General features: G+C 42.5%; 1 protein-coding gene across 2 annotated transcripts in view; it reads right to left on the minus strand.

Annotated features, from left to right (window-relative positions):
* ssbp4 (single stranded DNA binding protein 4) overlaps positions 1 to 19,110 on the minus strand; it is a 107,437-nt gene that overhangs the window by 3,358 nt on the left and 84,969 nt on the right. For both annotated transcript variants that reach the window (XM_008277509.1, XM_008277511.1), the window contains exons 6-16: positions 13,323 to 13,406; positions 10,176 to 10,302; positions 9,984 to 10,051; positions 8,723 to 8,787; positions 5,782 to 5,827; positions 5,645 to 5,680; positions 5,455 to 5,509; positions 2,495 to 2,565; positions 2,277 to 2,355; positions 1,870 to 1,898; positions 1,678 to 1,779 (exon numbers count right to left, since the gene is read on the minus strand). In XM_008277509.1, the coding sequence (XP_008275731.1) occupies positions 1,678 to 1,779; positions 1,870 to 1,898; positions 2,277 to 2,355; positions 2,495 to 2,565; positions 5,455 to 5,509; positions 5,645 to 5,680; positions 5,782 to 5,827; positions 8,723 to 8,787; positions 9,984 to 10,051; positions 10,176 to 10,302; positions 13,323 to 13,406 (762 nt within the window). The remainder of the gene's footprint in view (positions 1 to 1,677; positions 1,780 to 1,869; positions 1,899 to 2,276; positions 2,356 to 2,494; positions 2,566 to 5,454; positions 5,510 to 5,644; positions 5,681 to 5,781; positions 5,828 to 8,722; positions 8,788 to 9,983; positions 10,052 to 10,175; positions 10,303 to 13,322; positions 13,407 to 19,110) is intronic.

A 19,110-nucleotide genomic window follows, 5' to 3' on the forward strand; every position in this document is an offset into this window, starting at 1 on the left:
CTTTTTTTTTTTTTTTTTTTGCAGCAAACACTTCCACGTAACCCTCTCTAATTTATTTTCTATGTCAGTAAACCAAGCAAGCAGAGCAGAGTCCAGCCCAAGGAGAAAATGTTAGGGAATTTCAGATCACAGCGATGGTACAGTCTCTTCATTAATCACTCTATGACAATCTCTACATGCATCAGAGAAAGCATATTGTGTGGCTTTTGTCCATGCTTGTGTCTGTGCATGCTGAGTTGTTGTGTTTGAGTTAGGTACAGTTGGGAAGGCAGGGTGTGACACACGTGGCTAATCTCCATTTAGCCATGAAGGGTGATTTCAGCCCACCAAAAACAAATCTGTGGCGCTTTGTGCAAAACAGAGCAGGGCCCAGTTTCGCAAACACTTTAGACTCGTCTGTAGGTTTTTGTTCTAAGGTCAGCCCAAAGCAAGACGGTTTCGCAAACTAAACATTTATTTTAACCTTCTGAACCTCAAGTTTCTAGGCAGCTACTGCTCCTGTCCCATTTTTACTCACTGTGGGCTCATTTTTTACTGCAATATAAAGTCGTCTATGGAAACAGCACAACCGTGGTTAGGGTCACGAGATCTCAAAAACATCTTCTGTGCAGTATGACACAGTTTTAATTCAATAAACTAAATGTTAAAAAAAGAAAAAACTAAAGCCTTTGATTATTTATTTTCCAACGACGGAAAAAACTGTGAATCAACATGTACAACATTTTTCTGAGAGCCCACAGATGTTAACAATATCTGAAAAAAGAAGGGTGACTCTGCATGCTACACATATTTTCCTACTTGCAGTTTTAATTTGTTTTCATACTCGTCTCCTGTCTGCTCCGTCTAATCACCGTCTGAAGATCAGCCTGGTTGAGTTGAAAAGTCCCTGAATATTTGTTGCATGAATGTTGCTCGCAGCTGAGTCACAAACGGTTCTCCAGTTGCACCGGTGAGAATTTTTTAGCTTTTTTACAGAATCTGGTTCGAGTAAACAGTTCATTTTGAGCATTTTTAAAGAAATATCATGAGTTTAAGCTCTCTTAAGATTTAATGAGTTGATTAAACGGCACATGACAGATGAGTAGTTAAATTGCTGGAAAGGTCAGAATCAGACATTTTTCTCTCAGTTTAAAAAAAAACATATAGTTTCTGGATTTGATCAACTTTGTGAACATGCATTTTGAGGGTTTTGCGGTTCAGAGGATGAAACCAAAAAGTTAATCCTAGAACTAAGCCCTGTTTCCATGTAACAAAAAACATCTGCTGACCACTGCTGAACTTATTATGACTCAGTAACCAGTTTAAACTTTATCACAGTGACATGGTTGAAACAAGAAGACATTTTTGCTTGGGAGCTTTCTTTACACTGAACTTTTAAAGTAAACTGTCAGTTTCTTCCAACAGGAAATCACTTTTTGTAGTGGTTTGACTCTGTTAACCACATTTTTTATCTTGAAAAATATAATTTACCCACAAATTAGTCCTGCTTGAGATTTTCAGGAATTTTGTGCAACACATAAACTTCGACATTTATCACTATTTAGTCATATTCAGTCTATCTTTGTGAAACCGGGCCCAGGTTGCCGCTGCCAGCTGGCACATACGATCACCTGATGTGCGTCTTTGCGAGTGCACTGGTGAATGTGATCTTGTTTGGGTGTGTTGCATCATACTCACACTTTCACTTTGGAATGGGTTTAAAAAGTTGCCTGCCATCTCGCCGTCGTCCCGCGGAGTGCCGGGAGGATTGTTCATGCCTGCCATATTGTTGGGAGAATTCTACAACACAGATGAAGCAAACCATTAAGAAAAAAAGAACTTACACGGATGGACAAACGGACAGACGGATAGATAGTTAGTCAGTCTTACCTTTGGCAACCCATCCATGTCACCAGAGCCTGTGATTAGAAAAGAAAGCGGAAAGAAAATCCCCAGAAAAATTAGCATTAACTGTTCAACGTCAGTAGAAACAGTAGAACCCAACCTGCCCTCTCACTGCTAATAGCCTTTAATTAAGCTATTTGTTTCAGATACAGATGAGCACAAACTCCACCGGCTTCACTGATTACGTCTCAAACGTCTACACGATCAATTGGCCTCCTCACTGCCCCACTAATCTGTTTTAGCTTTGATCAATACTGAGGGGAAACAGTTCCTGTATCTGCCATAAGAGGGCAGAGTCTTACTGCAGAAAGCCTGTCTTCATAGAAAGTAACAAGTGAATACAATCAAGAGGTACCTGCTGCATTCACTGTACAGCATGTTTAGTTGCTCACCTAGTGATCCGTTCATATGATGCTGCTCCATAGCACCCATTCCACCCATGGGCCCATCAGGACCTGGTCCCATTGGGAACTAAGGAAAAACAGTCGAGTCATTTTTTATCCGTGCAGCCAAAAATCACACATTTGCCAACATGACTGGATGTAAAATATAAAAATAAACCAAAAATAAACACTGAACAAGGTCAAAACTGAACAAAACGACAGCTTACATTAGGTCTGTTTCCACCAGGGCCAATAGGGTTCATCATTGTGTAGATGTTTTCACTTGAATTTGTTGAATCTGTGAAGGGAGACAAGTTGGATGTTTAAAATGAGTACCTGTAGATAAGGTTTATCACTGTTAGTCCAGTCTGTTTTCATACAATCAGGTGGATTTGGGGTATGGGATCGTGTCAAACATAAGGAATAATGAAGACATCTTGGTGACTGTTTTTCATCCTATCTGACATTGTTTCTGTTAAATTTTGCCATTATTCTGCCACAGCGCAGGACAAAACACCATCTGTATGTAACCGCCGGTTCCTGGTGTCAGTGAATCTGTCTGTCAATGAGTCTGCTAACTGCTCTCTGCAATGTACAATGAAAGAAACCCATTATCCCCTATTCATGTAATAAGGGGATTAGTTATTATATGGACAGCCTGGCAACTTAGGAACAACCAGTACATGCTGTGTCGCTCCTCTTTTGTCTGTCTGTGTGTCCTGAAAGGATTCACAAGGATGAGGTGACCTTGATCTGACATTGCAGGTAGAAAGTTGTGAGAAAAGCAAAGGAAGAAAAAAAAAAGAAAAAAAAAAAGGAATAACAAATTGAAAGGCAGGGCCGGAGATGGATACAGTACGTGCAGAGCGGTGAAGAAATCCTGCCTGTTAGTGTCCCTGAACGTGGCGATGTGTTGTCGTGACTGAAGGAGGGGGGCAAATCTGAGTGTGAGTGGTGTGTGTGTGTGTAGTTCTGTGGGAGGTTTGTGTGTGTGTGTGTGTGTGCACAATCTTGGCGACTGCAGTGGAAATATGCTTTCCCTCCCGGTGTACGTGTGAGCAGGACTGCAAAAGGTTTCCGCGTAACATATCACAATAGAGGTATGTATATAAATAATAAATAGTGGACACAAAGAGAAGGCTCTCCGCGGGCCAACAGAAACAGAACATCTACAGGATATCAGCCCACAGTGTATTGTTCTCAGCCAATCCTCCACAGGCGCGTTATTGACGGGCCAAAGCCGGGATGGAGCAGCCGGTTGATTGCGGGCCGACGTGCCTCTGCCGTCTCGACTGTGACAACGCGCGGCTAACGACGTGAGAATATGTTTCCCGTATGCGTCTCGAGTGGAAATCTGTGACAGAATAAACGTACGCAGGGACTCGGTTCATGTGCGAAGTGGGGTGAACATTTATAGTAATGGCCCTTGAATTGGCTCCTTCAGGCTCTCCGCTGCTATTGTAGGCTTTAGTCAGTCTGACTCAGTGGAGGTATGGCTCAGGTATGAGCCTGCCATTGGCCGATCATTTCAGTCGGCATCCCCCCCCTCTTCCCCTATCTCTGTGTTACAGTTTTGTTCACCCCAGGAAACAACAACCTCCAGGCTGCAACCGAAACTTTTGCTGCGGATTTGGATCGTGCGGTAAGTCGGCTCTGCTCGTTGTTCTTCAGTAGATTATTCATTTTAATCACAATGTTCATCTTCGTGCATGCAAATGTTCCACCTGGACTATTCCAGCTGCATCCTTCGCTTAACTCCACCCACAATGACTGTGATTGGCTCAAAGAAATACAAACAAGCCTGAACGTTTTTCACCAATAACAGAACGATGGTGTGGTGCGAAACCAGACCATTAAGTTCTACAGAATGGGCTGCCGATGTGAAGCTCGGATCCATCGGACTCACGAGGTGACATAATAATTTTATGACAGGGTTAATTTTCCTTTCCCCCCCTTCATCACCCTTCAAAAGCAACAACAAATACTATTTACAATGGATATCCCGATCAAGATGGTTTTCGCTACCGATCCAATCCATTTAATATTTATTATCTGCTGATGCCCAATACCATTTTCGTAGATAATGCACACTTCAAGCACTATAGATCAGCTGTAGTATCTGGTTGCACCACAAGGTGAAGCCTCTCTTTAATATTGTGGCAACCACCGGAGGCGAGCGCTTCCATGTTGGCCAGCAGAGAGCACTTTGGTAGTTTAGCAATAAAGGAGCACCATGACAAAGACCTTTCTGAGGCTTACTGAACTCAGGCCAGCAAACTCTATTTTGAATTGTGATAAATTAGGATAGAGACAAGCTTTTCAGTGGATTCTCTTACAGCTGCAGTAACAATAAATGACTGGGTATAGTGTGTGTGTGTGTTAAATTAAAAAAAACAAGTATGACATCCACACATTCTTGTCACATTCTGCAACGCTGTGAATTGAATGTTAAGTAAGTATTGTACTGGCAGTTATCATGAATGTTGTTCTGCTTATCTGACAGAGACTGGAAAATACAGTGGGAGGTTTTTAACAAAACAATGAACAGATGTACGTTGTATATTAATTCACGTCGCTTTAAAACATTCTCATTTTGCTAAATTCCCGTTTCTGGCCTCTCTGATGGGAAGAAGTAAGAGGAGAGGAGTTGAGGAAAGGAATCGAGGATGTACAAACTTTGAGATGAGATGAGATGAGATGAGGGGGCATGAGGGCAGAAAAATGGAACTTCTTGTTTTCATCTTTTTCTGAATTTAACCAAACAGCATCAAGCTTCATCCAGCAGTTTATAAGGACTGCTCCAAAGTATCTACTCCACATTTGGTACTTTTTCTTCCCCAGAAATTGCCTAAAAGAGGCTCTACAGATCCGGTCCCTGCCGTAAACAGCTCACGAGTTCTTGCAGTGGAAAAGGACTTTATAACAGCCAACCCAAATTTTTAATTTCTATCACATTTGAGGGATGATCGGTGCAATAGCTTTCCATTTTTGAATGTTTTACACTTTTAAAAAAATACTTGAAACAGCTCAATTCTTCAAGTATTCAGAGTTTAAGCTCTCTGTGTGTCTCCAGAAGAGAAGCATGTATCTGACAGAAAACAGATTTGATGTTTCCTAGACAGACCCTCCTTCAGTGAACACTGGATAAAAGTAGAAATCAGACGAGAAACTGAAGCGTATAACTCACCTCCGGGGCTAGGCATGATGGGAGTTCCTGGTGGGCCGCCTCCCCCTGGAGGGCCCTGAGGGGTGAGAGCAAGAGAAGGAGAGAAACGAGCGCTGAGTGCATCTCAATGGCAGCGTGCCTGTTAGATATCACAGCATGACAGGTAATTTATGGCCCGTGGTTGAACAGGAGTTCATGACGGGACACTTACCACATAGTTGCCTGGAGATGAAGATGAATAAGCTATCTGTGGAGAGAAGAGACCCGAGGTGAAACAAAACATGAGACACGGTTGTTGTAAACACACTCAGTCATGTAGGAATAAAGATGTTAGAGGAGGTGACTCACTGAGTTGGTGTTGGGGTTCGGCCATGGACCTCTTCCACCGGGACCCCTGGGAGCACAAACAGAGAGGAAGACAAAGATATTAGAAGATTTGTCATTCTATTACATGTCCTGATTCAAATCTATGATATTTACATAAATACAGTTTATTCTCTGATAATCTAGAGAAGATTGCTAGTATGGTACTGTAGGAGACAAACATGGACAAACAATGCTAATAATCCTCACTAATTAATAATCTATTAATGGGGAGTTACATTCACTTGGTAATACTAAGATAAATCCTTTCTTATACATTATAATTTGATCAACTTTATGAAATTACAAAAATCAGGATCGTCATTTTCTCTGGGCACAGATGAGTTCAACAGGATTAGCATTGAGACAGATTCCAACTAAGCTTTTATTGCACTGGGTCCTGTTTCCTGTTGGTTTTCAAAGGCTCATTTTTGTTCATTCTTTTTAAAATACTTTGAGCTGGATCCCACCACTCCAGTCAACTGTCTTCTTCCCCAATTCTGCCTTTTGTTGAAAGAAATTCTTGAAAAAACCTAAGTGCACCTTCTATCTGCTGTTGAAAATAGTTCAAGTTTTGAAAAGTTTCAAGTTGGCTTTTTGTAAATACCACAGCGCAGAGATTGCTCTTTTGAAGGTCACCAGTAATGTCCCACTGACTCCTGATGCGGCCATGTGCTCTGTTCTGATGCTGCCTCGGAAACAACTTTGGAGACAACCACAGTGTTTTTAATAGACAGACTGAGGCACTGTGAAGGTGTCTCCAGCACTGTAGTGGTTTGTTTTTCAAAAAGGGTGTCTGCCAATAACTACACCTCTTCATTTGCACATGTACAGTATGGTGTGCCTCAGGGGTCAGTTCTAGGTCCAACTGTATTTTCTCCATACATGCTTCCCCAGGGACAAAGTATTCATAGTTCTGTTGTTTCCTTTCATTGTTATGCTAATGACACTCAGTTGTACCTCCCTGATTTGCCCAACAAACCCGGAATCATGACAGATAATGTGGCACAAAAGACAAACGATTTTTTTAAAAATGAGTTTAAAATGAGTACGCTGAGATAAATGTCATTGAGTTCCAGGACTTTACAGGGTAATTCCTGCCATCATTAAGATTTTTGCTGGAACAGGTTGAGCCTGTTGTAAGAAATCTTGGAGTTTCATTTCATAGCAATTTAAGTTTTGAGCAGCGGAGAATGAAAGCGGTCCGGTTTTTATCGTCTTGCAAATATTTCAGAAGTATCATCTTTCCTTCTCCTAACCCTCTGAGCACCCAAATCTTGAAAAAAAAAAAAGAGTTAAAATGACAAATATGTGGCAGATATTCAACTTTCCAACAGTCCCTGAACTACTCCTCTGTCACATGCTGATTGGTCAGAAAAGTTCATCAAATTTGAGCTTAAACTCACGATATGACATCAAAATCACTTCATTCTACATTTTATTTTTTTAAAAAGTACTTAAAAAACAGGGCCGTTTGAGTTGACCTGATTCTGTGACTGCTGCCATGACTAACTCAGCTTTGATCACCAGTCACATGAAAAACATTCAGGAACCTTTGAGCTGAACTCGCCTGAACTGCAGGCTGTGGTGAACACACCAGGAGACGAGTATGTAAACAAATCAGAAATGTAACTACGTAAAATATCTCATGTATGTAGTCACCATTTTTCTCCAGTATTGGTAGCACCTGTGGGCACTTGGAAAAATGTTGAACATGTTGATTCCTGTTTTTTTTTTATGGCATTATAACTGAGTCATTCTGAGTTCTCCCTACTTCTAGTCATCGTTGTGCCGTTTCCATGGAGGTGCAGGAATTCCTATTGCAGTGAAAAATGAGCCCACGGTGAGTAAAAATGTGACAAAAGTCAAAAATGCCCCAGAAACTTCTTGCAGGCCATAGGATTAAAGACACCATTTTATATGCTTCCCCCCCCCATCCCGCCTCGATTTTAACCGACGGCTTTTTCACTTGTCTTAGCTAGAAATTTATTGATTGACTTCAGGCTTTCAGGAACTAAGCTACCAGCTTTTTCACCGGCACCAAGAGGCACGACCGCATCACTCCTGTTTAAGCTCGCAGTGTGTTTTAGAAATGACTTAAATATCCTATTGATTACTTTTAAGGCTCTTCATGGCCCTTCCTCCAGCTACATTACTGACCTTTCAGTGAACCAGTATGTGGCTTTGGATCCTCGGGCAGACGTCTTTTATCTGCTCAGGACACCTTATTGAAAACTTCGGGACCCCCAAGACAAGGCAGGGACATCTTTTAAATGTCCTCTTAAAACGTACCTTTATTCTGAGAGTCAATCCTGACTAGAGATGAAATTTTACTTTATTTGAATGCACCTCTTTTAGAAATTCAGTCTTCTGAAGAATCAAATTATCTCATGTTTTAATCTCACTTTTCATTATTTCTCTATATAATGTCGACTTAATTCCACTTTATTTCCTTAACGCTTCACTTTCCTCTCACCCCAACCAGCCAAGGCAGATATCCCCCCATCTTGAGCCTGATTTTGTTGGAGGATGAGAGTTGCCAAGCTCAAGGGTCGATTATTGGGTGCCACATTCATAAAACAACTAATATCATGATTATTGTTGTTGCAAACAAGCCACATTTCTGCCTTTTCTTATTTTGGCGAGGAAAAAACTACAAATATTATGGAAATCTGTGCATTAGAATGTACAGACTGAGTTAAACTTTGCACAATATTTCTGTTTGTGGCTGTAAAGAATCTTGCTGTATCCACCGATCTCAGGATTTGACTTTCTGAGTAAAGTGTTATTACGACCGATAGCACTGACGGCTAAAAGTAAGCTATAGGCTTTTGAAAAAGACAAAGCCTTTCTTTTAAATCTGGCTTTTTTTTTGTGGAAATGAAAATTCACAAACATGAAAAAACAACTTTTGCAGTGTACTAACATGTTCATGCCTGGCATCCCTGGCCCCATGGAGTTCGGAGGAGGCCTCATCCCTCCGCCGTAGTTCTGCACAAAAAAGACGAACACACAGTCAGCACAGAGTCTCACACCTGCTCCGTCTAAAGGTTTGAATCTTAATGAAGGTCAGCGACGATCATGTCTCCCACTAACTAGTGTTTAATTATGTGCATGTATGAGCCGTGTGTGGGCTGTTTGGAGTGGGCTGTGTGTGAAAGTGGCCAGCTGTGTGTGTGTTTGCCGGTGTATGTTGTGAGTCTCTGTAAACGCGCCTCTGTGTGTCCGCGCTCCCTCCCGCGTGTTTGTGTGTATGTTTTCATGGCTGCCCAGTGGGCGGGTTTGGCTGGCGCTACATGCATGTACTTGGGTATGCATGTGTGTGTTTGACAGAGTGAGAGAGTGGCGGGGCAGGCCAGAGAGCAGCTCCACTCAGAGGAAGAGTTTTGTTCAGCAGACGATTACACTTGTCGAGCAGATGCCACACCAGCTGCTTGTACGCTCGCTGCCAAAGTCACCGAGCCAGGGTGGCACAGAGAGGGGCCGAAGGGCACAGGGAGAGAGAGTGTGTGTTTGTGTCTTTGTGCGAGGTGACGCTGGAGTGTGAGGTTGCTGGGTGCAGAATGAAGCAGCTGTCTGGTAATGGTAATTCAAAAGGACACTGTTGTTTAAGCATCTTATGTATTACAATAAATCACATTAACACAAATTAAAGTGATAAAAGGAAACCGACCACGCCAACTTTGGCACCATTTTTGGGTAAAAATGTGTCGGTGGTGACTCGCTCGCTGCAGTCTGAGTGTTCGGCCTCAGTTTGTCTCCCTACGTGGGAGTCGGCAAGTAGGATTTAACATGTAGAACTGGCGTTAGCAGTGGGTGAGCTCTGGCCAGAGCCAAGCTAATCATGAGAGCGCTTCTGACATTTAAAGGCAAAGTTATGAGGATGGCCGAACCAAAACTCCTCTTCAGCGGAGAAGAAAAATTATCCACATGCTGTTTATAGGCTGCTGCTTTGACATTATGGCTGTTTTTATGGGAGCCCTTAATGAAGGGCAACAAAACATTGGGTTTGCTCATAAACTGACAGTCCAAACTCCAAATCTGGCTGTGTGGCAGCTGCAGAGTGGGAGTGCAGTGGGCTGGTAATGCTGAAGGACACCATCCACTGTCGTGACTTGGTTTGGTAACACAGCACTTTGAATTTCACTCTATATGACAGCATCATCGCCATTATAACTGGTGCCTACCTGTGGGCCCATGCCTCCCATGCCTCGGGGGGGATTCATTCTCATTGGACCTCCCATGTTTGGATGCCCTGATGTGGAACACAGACAGCATTAGCACAGCAGCGTTAATCATGATTAGAAAAAGTTCTCATTCTGAAGGCTAAGATTTCTCTGCAGAAGTCCCTGAAATAACACCACTGTGTTCGTCAGTACCTTGAGGTCTGGTGGGGTCCAGGGTGTTTGGAAGGAGAGGCTGTGACCCGGGGATGCTCCCAGGAGGCTGATTTGGCATACGGAGGGCGGGCCTTGGACCACCTGGGTACCGCGGAGACATGAATGGCTGCAGAGAGGACAGGTGAAGGAAAGTGGTTTATTTCAGACTGATCACACATTAAAAACTTCTTTAAGGTTCTGTAATGAAGGATTTCAATGTCTTAAATACGTTTGTTCATGACTTTATATCACTCTGTGATACGGTTTGTACAAGAAAACCAAAAAACTAAGAATTGTTTCAAGATAAAATGAAAGAAAGCATCACACATAATAAAAACTTGCCATAAAAATGTACATAAGTCAGCATGTCATCAGCATTATTAGCTCAGTGAGCATCAAATTAAACTTAAAATTAAAGTTTCATCAAACACAATCGTGCAGGAACTACTCAATTATGACTCAATTGGAGGCTTAAAGTTGTGATATTTCATCAAAATCACTTTATTCCTTTATTCTATATGTCGCATTTAAAAATTTGCTAAAAATGAACCAATTGAACTAAACGAATTTTGTAAAAAACAAAAAATGTTGTGCGCCTTCATGCAACTGAGGAGCAATGAGCTACTCAGCTGCAACCAACAGTAAAGTGACAAAAAAAAATATACAGTTTACAGCTAAACTGGGCTGAGCTGCACAGAGCTTCTAGACTTTAGGTGAGGAAACAAATTAAAAATGTAAGGAGTAAAATGTAGAGTCATGTAAAGCATTCGCACTAAACAGAAAATGATAAATTCTGCACCCCCGACAGAACTGAGACACCATGAGGGAGTCAGCTAACATCCAACAGTCACGTGACAAATATTCACAGATTTTACAGCTGAACTGGGATGAACTGCAGGCTGTGTTTACACAGAGCAGATAGGAGACAAGTATGGAAACAAATTAAAAATGGAAGTAGTAAAATATCTATATTACAGTATGTAGAGCCACCATTTCATTTTTTCTAGTATTAATAACAGCTGGAGGCACTTGGAAAAATGTTTAATGCTGATTGCAGGACTGCAGGGTGGCTCGGTGGTTGCCTCGCAGCAAGAAGATCGCCGGTTCGCGTCCCGGTGAGGACACCAGGATCTTTCTGTGTGGAGTTTGCATGTTCTCCCCGTGCAGTGTGGGTTCTCTCCGGGTTCTCCGGCTTCCTCCCACACAGTCCAAAAACATGTTGAGGTTAATTGGTGATTCTAAATTGTCCATAGGTGTGAATGTGAGTGTGCTTGGTTGTCTGTCTCTAAGTGTGGCCCTGTGATAGACTGGTGACCTGTCCAGGGTGTCCCCTGCCTTCGCCCTGAGTCAGCTGGGATAGACTCCAGCCCCCCATGACCCTAGTGAGGATTAAGGTGTATAGATGATGGATGGATGGTTTGTAAAATAAATTAATCAAAGAAAATCAACTTTTGTTTTTCTATTTTTAAGATTTTTGACATTAGAACTGTGACATACTGCTTATAAGACACTTCTGAGTTGCTTCTACTTCTATCCACGGTTGTGTGGTTTCCATAGAGGTGCAGGATTTTATTTTGAAGTGAAAAACTAGTTCACAGGGAGGAAAAATGTTTAAAACTCCAACAACTGCTTAGAGTTTATGGGTTAATAATATCACATGGATACTCTGACAAATCTTGTATATTTTTTAACTGAATGAGCTGACGTCTCTACAACACACTGCAACTAATATTCTGAGGATATTTTTTCATTTAGCTTCAATTGAATTTATCTTCCTTTGATGTATTTGTCCAAATGTTCTCTTTAGCTGCAGTCAGACTTCTGTGTAAAGCAGATTGTCCACAAAGTTCTTCTCAGGTGATCAGATCGATCAGTAACATTTACTCATCTGTGGTTAAACGAGACACAAAAGGTTTAGTAAACCTAGCTTTCTACCAGTGTACCTGATCTACCCAGTTCTGAGGTGTTACCCTTGCATGCCAGCAGGGGGAGCTATTGTGTTAAAGAATAATGTGCTGCTGTAGTTTTGTTAAATTTCCCAAGAAGGAGGGGCTTGTCATTAAGTTTTGGAAAGTAAGACCTCAGGTGGTAAAAGCCATTAGGATAAAGGTAAAGGAGGACAGATAAGTGAGAGTTAGAGAGAGAGACGGGGAGAAAAACAAGCAGGACGGAAACTCGGACTGGAGGAACAATATGAAAACAGGGAGGTGCAGCAGAAAGAGAACAGAAACACGACGATGTAGACAAAACGCTCGACATCTTTAAGGTGTCTGGACATTTTTCCTTGAGTCCCCGTGTAACCAGATTCTGCCTGGATAGTGTGATTCATAACATAAACTAGACACATATGTTTCTGCAGAGCGGGGACAAGCAGTAGAAGAAGAAGAAGAGGCTGGCCGGGACACAGAGCCAGTGCACAACTAGTGAATAATGTAAAGCACCACAGACAGATGGTTTTCAGAATTACCTATGAGAGCGCGCTGCTGCAAACTACAAATGCCCACAAACCCGGTGAGCCATAATTCAGTGTCAGATGATAAGAATTTAATCCAGCTATTTTAGCATCAACACGCTGATTTGAATGCTGATTGGGGGAAGAGTTGTGTGTTTTGGTCACGGAGCACGAGCAGCAGAACACGCTATCTTCACGCAGAGATAAGCAGCGCAAATACAACGGGATGCTGCATTACAAGTGGCGATTACATACTGCATGTTTGGGGGCAAGTGGAGGACGAGTTATATAATTACAATTAGTCCTCGAGGCGAGAACCGACTTACTACTGTTTCCTTTTCCAGCCTCGGCTCTTCTTCTCTGCCGTCTTTGACCATGTTGTGGTGGGTTTGTGCACACGAAGAGCAGCACAGTGTCAGGCTGTGCTGCAATATTAATGGTCTATTGATGGACTATGAGATGGTGAGTGCTGGGCTGAGGGAGAGAGGAGGCCCTCCAGATGCACCTCCGCTCCTTACAGCTGGGCCAACACAGCTAAATTATTCATCCCCTCCACCATCGTGGATGCTGCTGCCTGTCCTGCCTGTTAACGCAACAAGGGACCCGCGTGCTGTTTGTAAGCTGCTGTTGGGTGAGCGAGTGAAGGGGGGGGGTGAACGAGTGAAAACTACGAAGGACGGGGCTTCTTTTCTTACCTGTCCGTGAGGTCCCATCATGGGATTGCTGGGGTTGTGTGGGGGAGGCTGCGTGTGAGGGGAAGGCTGAGATCCTGGAGGACCCTGGTGAAGAAAAGGTATGAAGACGTCAATAAGGTGCTGCAAGAATCCATAAAGACAACAAACCTACAAGCGCTGCATTTAAAGGGTTGAGTCACCAGAGTTCCCCAAAAAAACCCACTTGTTTGGTTTTCTTGATTTTAAATTTGCATCCTTAGATCTTTACGGTCAACGACAATACGACAGAAGTGTTGCATTATGGGAAACTGGGTGACTCCGTTTGTCCAGACATTGTGATGCACACAAGCCAAAAATCATCAAAATCAGACATAATCATGTAGAATAACATTGAGACACTGGAAATCATCTTGTCCATGTTGTTTTAGGAAACAGATAGAACTCTTAATGGCAAAAAATGGCTGAGTTTCGTACAGAGTAATGGGAAGAGAAAATATTTTTGTCTGGAGCTCCTTCGTAGCCTCAATAGAAGGAACATCTGACTAAATTTGCTCTGGCACCTGATACAGACCGGCACCTGGTGCGATGACGGGCAAACTCGAGGCACTTTTTAAAAAAAATTAAATTTTCATGCGTCCACTGGAATATTTGTTTAGTTTTGTCCGTGGTTGTGTCTCATGTTGAAGTTGTATAGTTGGGCGAAGCACGGTTACTTTTAGGGGAGAAATGTTTGTGGATGTTGGTCTGTTAAACTCCTGTTTGCTTTGTGTGACGGTCTGTAGTTTTTTCCTGTCAAAAATATATTGATTAAATCTATTATTTTATCTCTAAAGTTCAATGCTTGTGCAGCATTTTAAATCAATAACATATGCAACCGCTGATCAGACAAATGTCTCTATACATATAAACAATTTAATCAAGATGAAATGACACTGCACATGGTGAAAGTTTCACTATTCGCATTATCGGCTCACTGAACATCAAATCCAAGTCTAACCCTCTGAATCACAAAACCCAGTTTATCGGAAATTGTCTGATCACTGGATTTTCAGCTTTCCGATGGTGCTTTGAACTACTCATCTGAAAGGTGCTTGTTTTTTTTGTTTTTTAGGAAACTAAACTAAGAATAAAATCACATCAAAACTACAAGTCCGGGCGTCGCGATAGCTCAACTGGTTGAGCTGGCGACCCATGTACAGGGGCTATAGTCCCCGAAGCAGCAGCCATGGGTTCAAGTCCTACTCATGGCCCTTTCCTGTAAGTCCTTCCCGCATTCGTCTCCCCCACTTTACTTTCTCTCTCTCTCTTGACTGTCCTATCTAATAAAGGCAAAAACAAAAACTTCAAAAACAACTACATGTCTCATAAAAAAAAAAATGCCAATAATAAATCAGTTACATTAAACAGATTCTCTGTAAAAACAGAAAAATTCAGGGGTCCTTGGTGCAACTGAGAAGCCACAAAGTAGGTCCACTTGTTTTTATCATCTTAGAAATATTTCAGAAGTATCATAATTCTTCTTGCTTAACTCTTTAATCCCCAAATCCTTAAAAAATACCAAAATTACACCATTTATCAGAGCCAAAAACTATAAAAACATAAAGATTTGTCTGATTTCCCAGCAGTCCTTGAACTACTCTTCTGTGATGTGCTGTTAGGTCAGAAGAATTAACTAAATCTAAGCTATCAAACTCTGCTTATACAACATGTCTCAGATTTTTAAAAATGCCAAAAATGAACCAATTGCACTAAACAGATACTGCAAAAACCCAAAAAGTCTGCGTCTACTTGGCGCAACTAAGAAGCCTCGAGTAACTCAGCTGCAACCAACAGTCTAGTGCCAATAAATAAGAGACTTTATAGCAGAACCGGGCTGAGCTGCAGGCTGTGTTAATACACAGCATATAGCAGATATTTAGGAGAAAGTGTGCAAAGAAATAAATAAATAAAGGAATTAGTAAAATGTAGAGTCACCACTTAATTGTTTTATGGTCTTGGTAACAGTTAGGGACAGAAAATGCGGTGATTGTAGTTGTTTCATTTTAGTAAAAACTAACCAAAGAAAATCAAATCTAATTTCTTTTGATTTCTACTTCTAAACAGCTTTTTCTGTAGAGGTGCAGGAGTTTATATTGCAGTGAAAAATTAGCCAACAGTAAGGAAAAATGTGACAGGAGTGACTGCTTTGCACAGAGCAGTAGGAGATGGCATACATATAGTATACATACACAGACATGTATATATGATGGGGAAATGGTTGAAAATATTGCTGCCAAACCCACTGAGAATCAACATCAAGCGTTGGGTATTTGAGGCACTTTGAATCCATTGTTCCGGGTTTGCTGGTATGCGAGATTCAATTCGGCTCTCTTCAAAACAACACTATGAAGCAATTAAAAACACTCCAACCACCACTCAGGCTCTTAGGAGATCGGTACGATACCTGACTGCTGCGACGCTGAGGAGAGACAAAGTAAATAAGTGGCTGCTAAGAAAGATACAAGATTACTGACGTTGAAAAGCCAGCGAATACGGAGGGAAGAAACCAAACTCTAATGGGATGGCACTGCCGGCCTAATAAGCCGATGTTCAGCAATACAGCTCGGTTTTCTGCACCCCAGTGGTCAAAATCAGAAAACCCAAAAGTGAACACGATCCAACGACAAGGAATCCATGTAATAAGATTTGTCGCTAACATTTCCAAAGGGCCACATTGATTTTCATGTAGAAGAATTGTTAATTGCCAGGGTGAGGTCAGATCAATTCACCAAGTGGGCCGTAATCAGCATTCAATTACAGCAACTGTTGCCAAAGCATAATTCAGGGTATTTTTTTTTTTTTCAAACACGGTATTATTTTTCTCAATTCTGCCGTGATGATACTTGATCCAGATCCAGGAGAGAATCGGGGGCCAAAGCAAGCTTAATTCCGGCGCTCACGTTCGCTCCACAAAAGAAGTGCCAAATATTTAAACGTCATGGTGGAAATAAAATACGAGAAACAAGACCCACGTTGAAATGATTCCGTCACTGACGAGGCCGGCACGTGAGCTGCACTTCCAGCCTGACTGAACTGAAACTTCTGTCCGAGTTAATCTCAACACAGTGCCGCATTAAAGAGTAATAAATTCACTTTAAAGCCTGAACTCTGACCTCTTTGTCTCCTCCTGCGAGTTACCTCGTGTGACTCCGGCAGCAGACGCTCCAGCAGAGATCTGTTACTACCTGAACATCAATACGGAGAAAGAGGACCACCCACTGCCAGACCAGCCTTATCTACCGGTCTGCCAAGCACTCGGCTATCAGGTAACATTACAGGTGTGTGTGCGAGCGTGTGAGCGGTGATGAGTGCAAATATGAGCTCCCGGGTGACAGCAGGATCTTCCACAGTGTGCGTTGGCTTGATTATGTCTGTGCATGTGCAGTGTGAAGGAGGCTGCTGAGGGGTGCAGGTGGGCACTACTTTAACAGATGTGTATCTAACATCATTGTGGAAAGGTAAAGGATTAGGGGATTACCTGTGTGCAATACAACACTGGACACACACACACACACACACACACACTGGTAGAACATACCCACACACATGGCCTACAATTAATATTTTTTTCCTGTTATTGATTTAGCATCATAAACTGCTTTTTCTATTTAATTGTTTACTCTAAAAAAATGAAAAAAATCTAATAAATCTAAGCAAGTTCTGGCTAAGATGCAAATTACTCTACTGAAGAAATTACAGTATTTTTAAAATTACTCTGATGTTTTTGTTATTGATCTACTCCAAGTGTCTCCGTGCAGATTGGATCAGTTTGCATTGCCAGTTTCTGTTCTATTAATTTTAAGCAAAAGACACATATCTGTCTAGTAGAAGTGTCACCTTCCTGCGAACATTGTTTTTTAATAAAGGCACATGTTTAAGCAAATATGCAGAAAGAGGTGCATGTCCACACACACCAGACGCACAATTAATGATGTTTTCCATTATTGATTTAACAAATAGCACCATAAACAGGCTTTTTGCAGTAATTGTTCACTCTATAAAATGATGAATCTAATAAATATGAGTAAATACACCGATGTAATTGCGCACAGCCTTTGCATAGGGTGCAGAAAAACCTGCAAATATTCACATTGGAGAAGCGACAACCAGTAATTTTTAGCAATAAATGACTCCAATTGTTGTAGGAGCTCCAGTAAAAAGCAACTGGACCTCTCTTTACTTCTGATCCAAGAGGCTTCTTTAGTTGTGGTGAAAACATTCAGATCACGTGTTGCTTTCAAGTGTCAAACTTTTCTGACACAACCACTGGGTTCCCAAAGACGTGAGTTTTGATATTCTACACTTAAAGCTGTAACCATTATTGTCACCAACGAGAGCAGTGCGACTCTGCAACAGGGTACATGCATCATTTTTATAAAGGCACCTGTTCCTGTGGAGGAGAACCCCCACCTGTGCTCCCTCCCTCACTTTCTTCCCACCCTCCCTGTGCGACTGCTCTGTTGGCATGGCTGGATGGTGGAGCACCGACAGAGCCGAGCACCAGGAACCTGTGGGCGCTGCTACGGTGGGAAAATAAACATGCCTGACTGACAGCTCGAAACAAGTGCGTTCCCACAGGCGCAGATAGAGCGTCGCTGCGCTGCCAGGTACGCCATACAGGAGCACAGATTTTGGCAGGAGAGATGAGCTTGTACATAAGCATGAAAACAATATTGCTCACAAGCAGCAGCACGTATTCATGGTCTTGCAACACTTTCTAAAAAGACGCGAGTGTGGAGCTGAGCAGCAGCAGCAGCAGCAGCAGCAGAAGACGCAGGTGCTTCCCGTCCTTTTGAGACGTGGCAGTTTACTTTTCTTTATGCATCGATTCTATTCATCTCGTTGTCATGAGACTGGCTCATCTGAGAAGCAGTCAAGGTTTCACTAAGGCCACTTATTAACCAGCCACACAACAGGCAGCTGGTCAATAATCTATTCAGCGATCTGGAAATGTTTATTTAGTTGTACATACAGTGTACTCTGGATGTGTTGGCACAGCGGTGACGTTTGTAGCAGTGCCACTGTGGTTTTTCTGCCACTCTGGGTGTATGTTTTGGGTGGTTAACACCAGCTGTACTGGCTCGCTCTGTCTCTCAGCAGGTTCACACTGGGGCTAATGCAGCGCTGGCTCTGTCTGACCTCAGAGGTTATTGTTGTTGCCGAGCCAGTCTGTGTGTGTGTGTCTAACAAGACACCCCTGCGGGTCTGACTGCACTGACCCAGCTGCAGCAGTCTGGTTCTCCTCCACACAAACACACAACCTAGTTTTAGTCACTTAGGAGGACACTGCGCTGACTCACACTCATCTTTCAGAGCCTTATCCTGACAGGAACCATAAGCACAGCACGCCTCAGCCCAAACCGTACCATAGTCTAAACCTAATGCGTGAACATATTTTTGTTCCTACAGTGTGGGTCGTACACAACCTCTCTCTGCTCTACACACACACACACACACACACACACACACACACACACACACACACAAACATGCACTGAGCTGCTCTCTTGTTCTTCTCTATAATGTGCCATAATGGAGCGTAGCTCCTTTGGCTGGGCCTCCCCAGGCCTTCCTGCTATTACATCTGAATGGGCCAGCATATGGCCTTTATGGCTGTACTGTTCTCTCTACAGGTCCCCGCAGAGAGAGGAGAGAGAGAGAACATTTCAACTGTCACAGAGGTGTACGCGGGGCGAGTTTGAAAAGTAGCTGTGTTGGAGTGTGTGCGACTGCGCACTGTTGTTTGTGTGTTTGTGTAGGAGAGGCGAAG

This window comes from Stegastes partitus, unplaced genomic scaffold (genome assembly GCF_000690725.1).
Source record: "Stegastes partitus isolate 25-593 unplaced genomic scaffold, Stegastes_partitus-1.0.2 Scaffold99, whole genome shotgun sequence".
Lineage (NCBI taxonomy): Eukaryota > Metazoa > Chordata > Actinopteri > Pomacentridae > Stegastes > Stegastes partitus.